This window comes from Carassius auratus, chromosome 6 (genome assembly GCF_003368295.1).
Source record: "Carassius auratus strain Wakin chromosome 6, ASM336829v1, whole genome shotgun sequence".
In the NCBI taxonomy this organism is placed as follows: Eukaryota; Metazoa; Chordata; class Actinopteri; order Cypriniformes; family Cyprinidae; genus Carassius; species Carassius auratus.
The window spans coordinates 9,443,896-9,451,434 of NC_039248.1; the positions used below are offsets into that span (position 1 = coordinate 9,443,896).

At 35.6% G+C, this 7,539-nt stretch overlaps 1 protein-coding gene across 1 annotated transcript; it reads right to left on the reverse strand.

The window, feature by feature from the left end:
- Positions 1-602: 602 nt before the first annotated feature.
- Positions 603-4,524, reverse strand: LOC113095027 (actin-related protein 2/3 complex subunit 4-like). The gene is made up of 6 exons (XM_026260645.1): positions 4,420-4,524; positions 3,313-3,431; positions 2,535-2,646; positions 1,817-1,912; positions 1,521-1,691; positions 603-1,439 (listed from the first exon to the last, which is right to left on the reverse strand). Exons 1-6 carry the CDS (start codon positions 4,420-4,422, stop codon positions 1,434-1,436), a joined length of 507 nt encoding a protein of 168 aa, XP_026116430.1. The 5' UTR covers positions 4,423-4,524; the 3' UTR covers positions 603-1,433.
- Positions 4,525-7,539: the final 3,015 nt, after the last annotated feature.

The window sequence follows — 7,539 nt, forward strand, 5'->3', positions numbered from 1 at the left end:
TATATTCCTAAATTAATAACTACAAAAAGAGAAAACCTATAAAACTAAATGACAGTACTTAGAAGTATTGCCAACTCCGATTCAAAATATTAGTCAAATGATAATCTGTATTATATACATCAATAAGGGCTTCGTATTCTCCCAAAGTCTGGGCAATAAATAAACAACATTCATTTTTAAATAAATTTAAAATAAATCAAAATACAGGCAAAAAAAATATATATAATAATTATAATAATGCAATTTTTTTTACAACTTTAATTAGAATACTAACAGATAGTAGTTTTTACAAATCATGTGACAGAAGAAAAGTCAGATACCTGATCTCCGTTGTAGGGATAAAAAACTAAAAATAGGTAACTTCTCCCTTGTCTATATAGATTATATTGTATCTACCATTTCAATATCTTGTGACGATATGAAATGCCTTTTTTCCCCAAATATCATGAAGGTGCTGCATATCAAATGTTTATTTACCAAGTTCTCCAAATATGGGCCATCATTGTATGGTACATACTGTAACATTCAAAATGTACAGAAGCTAAAATTACCACAATACGTAACTGAACCAACACCTGTCATTCCCACAATAAACAACACAATACAAGCAGAAGGGTATTTATTTAGCCTTGTCATAATTATTTTGCCATGACTGATATGGTTTGTAAGATCCATGTGCACCAGCGTGAGGTTTTTTTAAAATATCAAAACATGAAAAATGGTCATTTGAACACAGGACATATTTATATAAAAAAAAAAAAAAACACTGACAAAACAAATTGTTTAAATTATTGGACACTGAACATTTTCCTTTGTGCACATGAGTATCAATGAGGTTTCATTTGTATAGACCCACCCTGATTTTAAGGTTTGTAAGAAAGGCAGAGGTAAAATGAGTCTATCCTTTTAATATGTACAGTACATGCTCATTAATATTCATGAGAACAAAGAAAAGCTGAGGCATATTCAGAATATTGCAACGTCATGAGCGCTTTACTACTACTAAACAATAACAGAGAGATTTGGGATAAGATGAAGAGAGACAGAATACACAAATGGAATTACAGAGTGTGAAGAAACAAAATACTTTTAAAACAAAATTAGGCCATTAGCAAAAAAAAAAAAAAAAAAAAAGTGCAAGGATAGTATGGCAAATAGTCAAACAAAGAATAAAACGGAACAACAAAAGAAGTACCGCGCCTGTCTGTGAAAACCATTACTTTGCTCTTAAATTACAATACTGCAATACTCTGAATTCCTTCCTGTGACAGGCGGCACCCTCTGGTTCCAGCTGTTCCACCCTTGCTGGTGGTCCAGGAATCAAATTGCACCTTAACTACTTCCTCACTGGCCCCACAGATCTCCATCTTTTTTTTTCAGGCGACCAAGGTGACACAGGTATTGCAGCCAGCAGAAGGTGTACTGAACATTTCCTAAAACTGAACAGAATATAGAGTAAGAGGTTGTTTGTGTGACAGAGAAATTTTCTTTTTATTAAAGCATACTACAGAGACACTCACGTTTTTGAGGAACTCCTCTGCAACTATGCGAGCCCTGGCGTTGACGGACAGTTTCATCTCGCTGATTTCCTTGTCGATCTCCTCCATAAAATGGATGACAAAGTCCACTAACTTATGCTTGTACATTTGTTCTGTGTGGAAGTTAGTGATTAGGAAACTGATGTCATATCCCTGACAAAAGAAACAAAGGTTATTCACTGTTAAAATATCATATTGATATTTCACAAACATGAAGATTTCTGTTAGCAAGAAATCAAAATACACTAAAAATAGTACATTCCTCCACTCTCCCTCACCTCCACAGCTTTTCTTCGCAGGATGAAGAAGTTCTCAGCTCTCATCATCATGAAGCGCATGAACTTGTGACACAGGATCTTTTCAATCTCATCAGCCTTCAATGGACAAGATGAGGAGCGTCGTCCAATCACAGACCAGTAAAGACAGAAACAAACCATCAGACTGGATCCTTAGCTTGTTCTATTGTAACAAAAATCACAAACTGCTGGCTAACCAAAGTGGTTCTCAACCTTTGAGACCTAAAGAGCCCACAATCACAATCAAAACATTCGAAGGAGCCCTCCACCAATAAAGGCTAAGATATTCTTGGTATAAGATAACTGCTTGTTTTTAAATTTTGATACATTAAACTAATAAAAAACAAATTCATCTTGATTGATTGTGAGTTTTTTTTTTATTATTATACTTTAGCACCGGATTAATTTAATATATTAATAATAATTTATTCATTTAAATCCAGCGGCCCCTTGGAAGTTTACTGAGGCCCCTAATAAGTGGGACTCTGGCTGAGAACCACTGGTTTACAGTGTTCAGTGAACTGCATGTGTTGATATTAATGAGTCAGATTGAAACCAGCCTCCCTCACTTGTCTCCTCTCCACCACAATACTTCTCTTTTTGTATTATTAGTAGCATTTTCTGTATTCAGCATTAAAACCCATCTCAGTAATGATAGCAAAAGTGAGTTTAGGGTAAAACGACGAGTGTGCTTGCTTGCCTGTTTGACAGCAATACTGACTCGCACAGAGTTGATGGAACCTTCTATTAGAACCTTCTCTTTTTCGTTCCTACTGATTACAACAGGCTGAAGCAGCAACTCCTTACTGCTCCTGTTGAGACGATTAGACAAAAACAATAAAGAATAAACACAAACATTCTGCATGTAATAATGATCACCAGGAGTAAACCAAAAACTTCTAATTAAAGTAAACCCCAGATGTTAATGAGTAAAACACTCGAAATTCTCATATGTCCACTATTTCTTTAAAAGCTGAAATGAAAGTTTGAACAATGTACTGAATTTGCAGATTTGGCTGTATAATGCAGCTTATGTTTGTATTCTCTTTCAAACTATCTATGGCTAAATCATATTGCAAAAAATAAAAAAAAGGATCTGCACACTGTTATGGTCCCTTTATTTCAAAAAGTTAAAAATAGCAATGTTTTGGTAGAAGTGTTTGAGTTTCTGTGTTTGCCTGATGAAGGTCATTGACCGAAATGTTGCTATTTTTTACTTTTTTAAGTAAAGGGAACATAACAGTGTGCAGATCCTTTTTCTATTTTTTTTTTCATTTATTTATCCTTTGATCTTGCACCTGGTCAAGACTTTTTTGGATGTGTATATTAAAATTTTTCTCCATGTTAAATCATATTGCAAACATATTAAAGTTTTAAAGTGAAGTTTGAATGTGTCAGATGTGTGAATATAGGCTACTGACCTATCATACAGCTTTTACACACAAATAACACACATGCAAGCACAGACACACACTTACCGGACTTCAACCTCTGGTTTGTTGTGTCTTTCAACCACTTGTGAGGAGAAGTTTTCCAGACAGAGAGCTGCCTGCAGTGTAGCACGCACCGCATTCAGGTACGGACGTAGAGTCGCTGTCTGACAAAACGAAACAAACTAAATCAGTACTCAGGATGACCATATCTGCAAACTTACAGCAAGCAAGCACTCGGCAAACAGCTCACAACTTCAGCTCGGTTTGTTTCAAACACGCCTGAACCTGCAGGGGAATTTTTGGGACAGTCCTACACAAGCCCTCCAAACAAAACCAAAAAACCTACCCTGTACACATTCAGTGTCTCAGTCAACATGCAAACATCATTAATCTCTTCATAGACTGCATTGTCTGAAACACGAGACTTCCTGAACTAGACTCAAGACATGGAGGAAGTGCAAACCTGCATGCAAGAGGATGCATTTTTAAAACACTGACCTTGTTTGGCATTATGTGGGCTGCCTGGAGCTCAGAAAAACCTCACTAAAAAACTAGACTCTATACCACAGTTGCATGTACACATAATTTTCATAACTAAAGCAGGTTAATTTGTACTGAATAGCTGATAACACCTAAGAAATGTTGTAAACTCACTCATCTGTGTTGTGCATAACCAAACAGCAAATAACACAGAAGTAACGTTAACCAGCAACTATCTCGACAGAATGTGCTCTTATACACTCGTTTATTCAAAGGTGTAATAATACTGAAGAAGGAAAATGTGTAGCACAAGACTAACCTTAGTATATTTAACAATAAAAGGTCTGTCTGTTAATCTTTTTTTTTTCAGTCGATTAAATATGAAATTAGGTCAATTTGAGTTGTCTTGCCCATAATACAAAAACCATGATTTACAAAGCGCTACCAGTGTTAATACACACTGAACTGTCAAATCAATTTAAGTCATCTCGCGACTAGGGAACATGGGTGGGGATGTTAGCTAACGTTAGTGGTTTAGCACTATGCGCCGACGCAGAAACAAACACCTGGAATCACACTCTTGCGTTACAACAGTATTGCCATTTATGTAATAATGATTACACAAACAAAACACAATTCGTATTTTCCCGAAGTGCTGAAAGGCAATCCTACCATTTCTGTGTACCCGCTGGAGCAAAAGACGGAAGTGGTACAAACACCGGGCGACTTCCGCGAGCTACGCCATTAATCGGAAGATACCAACTTTTCACAAAGCAGGGGGCGACGACTGTGTAATTCATACGGAATTTATTTTTCCCCTGCTGTTTCTAGTCAAAAAAATATATTAATAGTGAAATAAGCTAACATGCCTGTATTAAGTGCTTAATTCGCTGATAATATTGCTTACTGTAGACTTTACGATACAGACGTTTGTGCAAAGAGTTGTAGAAGAGGAAGTTCTTGTTGGTTGTAGCGGTAGCAGAACCTTAACTTGTTTTGTTTATTATATATATATACAGTAGCCTACAATTTTCTCTTAATTGTTTTACCACCTAATATTGTTGTATCGAATTTAGAATCACATTCTGCAAGATGGTCGTTTTTAAAGAGCTCAGCAGGGATTAAAAAACTGACGGGGAACTGTAGATAACTCAGTCCTTCACTAGAAGATAAATTGTCAAAGGGTTTAAGAAAAAAAACTTTAGATCTCCATATTATTAGATCCCAGAAATGTAGTTTCAATTACTCTTGCGTTCTCTCGATTTACTATTGCGTTCTATTGCAAAGACTATTGCAAAATGTATAAATCGAGTGAACGAAAGAGTAAATCGAGGGAACGCAATAGTAATCGTCTGCACGTTTTAGTACATTGAGGGACCGAATTAGTAAATCGTGCACACGATTTAGCCTAATATTTTTTCCTGCATCTCATATGCGGGGCTCCGTAATTAACATTGTGCTCAAGGTAATAATTCAACTGAATAATTAATCTTGCTATATATGCATCAACATTAAACACAGGTCAAGAAGGTTGTGCAGTCATTTTTATTAAAAAGAATAATAATAAAATCAGGTTTATTCGACATACATGTTGTCTTTTGCAGTTCAGTAACATTTTATATGAGATTGTTGTTTAAACAAGCACTGTTCTAGTTTATATTCACAAAGCGTTCATCTTCGTCTAGTTAGCTACCAAGTGTCCTGTTTAGTGCAGCAAAGAAACAAAAGTGTCATTTCAGGAAAACATGACATCTTGAAGTGCAGGAACTAAAGTGGGTGTGTCTCTATCATGAAGCCATTTCTAAGTACATTGACATCAAACCTCAAATGACAGCATACCTAATGTCAACAGAAATATCAAAACATATCAAAAATAAAAACGGAATCCCTTTAAATCTGGATCTTCCAAGAAGCTATATAAAAAATATAATTATTTATTTTCAAAGAAAGTCTATTTTGATTTCTTCGCCTTGGTTGCCTTCTTCTCTTTTTCTTCTTTTTCTTCTTTTTAGACGGAGAAGCATTTACAGCAGGTTTTGCCTTATTCGCCGATGCCTTCTTCGTTTTGGTTGCTGCTGGAGCAGGGGCTTGGGCGGGTGTTGACTCTTCGACCTCAGCAGACATGATCAAACCTGATGCGTATTATGTGTGTTTCCCGAGAACGCGAGAGTATCAGATCGAAGATGATGCTCGCATCATCTCAAGGATTTGAATCATCATATTTAACGGCGACACGCGGACGTGATTGAGAACAACAACACCTTTGACAGAGGCTCTTGTGGAGTTGTGTTTTCTTCCACGACTTTGGGAGCTATTATGTTGTTAGCTTGACATACATTACTAAGTTCAATTATTCATACGGGAAATACAAAAAGTGCTCTTTCTGACAGTGTGTAAAAGTGGCGAGATAAAGGCAAAACCCTGGCGCGAGGAAGCAAAGAAAAGATCTTGCCCAGATAATGGCTTGTGATTTTGGGTAGGGGCACTTACTTTGCGAACGAAAATCTTTTAATGGATAATGAGACAGTTCAAGCATCAACCATGCTTTGAAAATGTAGAAAGTGGAGATTCTAGAATTATACTACTCATTCCGTTTTTAACAAAAACATTCGAGGTGTAAGCAGTTTAATTTCGCTCAACTAACACATTAAACAACGCCCTCGCGTGGATGTGTATTTGCAAACTTTTTTCTGCTCTTTTGTTCCTGGTGACTTTTGTTCACTATTCTTCTCTGCCTTTATGTGAAAGTCAATGTTAATAAATAAAATAAAGACATTAAATTTGAGTATGGGACATGCCGTTTTATGGTACGTTAAAGTTTCACACATTTTATCTTTTAAATAGTTTATTATATAAAAGTTGTTGTGCTCCAGTTGCTAGAGTTCACCGAGCCTGATAACTCGTTACTAGTCGACCTGTCAGGGTTAACATCTAAAAGCTTCGTTAGTGCAACTGAGCTGTACCGTGCTGGCAGATTAGATAAACTATAAAACTGTCTGTGATTTAATTTTGACCATGATAAACGTACAATAAGAGTTGGTACAGTTAAGAGACTGTTTGGGCATTAACTGTTTGGTCATGAGTCATATGGTTTAAATTATGTTAAAAATATTATATGATAATAAATCTAAGTTAGTTTAACAGAGAGTCTAACTAACAATGGGGTATTTTTCAAAAATGTTGTGCAAACACCACCCCTCTTGTGGCACGTGCTGTTTAAAAACTTCAGGGGTCGCCACAGAGTAAATTGTAGTAACTCCTTCCATTTGATACAGAATTGGTTAATATAACCATAACGTGGTACTCCTGAGAGTTTCAAAGGATATCAAGGGGATAGATAGATAGATGGATGGATGGATGGACGGACGGATGGATGGATGGATGGATGGATAGATAGATAGAATTGGAATGTGCTTTTTTTATTTTTATTTTATTTTATGTGACCCCACCCATCACATAACTGGCAATAAGCTTCATAAAAAATTAAAAAAAAAATCAGATGTAAATTAACTAAAAACTAATGCAATAAAATAAGTAGATATTTTTAATCAAGGTAATAATAATTATTAATGATATTCAAAAGGAAAACCTGAATAAGGTCTGATTAGGTTGTGAAAGTTAATTATTCTGCAACATCAGTTTTTTTACAAATAAAACAAATAAAGAATTTAAAATTTTTCTAAATAATTCACTTTCTCTTCTACTAAATACCTTCATCCCAGACATTCAGCTCTAGATGGCAGTCTATCTACTGTTAATGGTTTGTGTTGTATTGGCATACACATGTACACA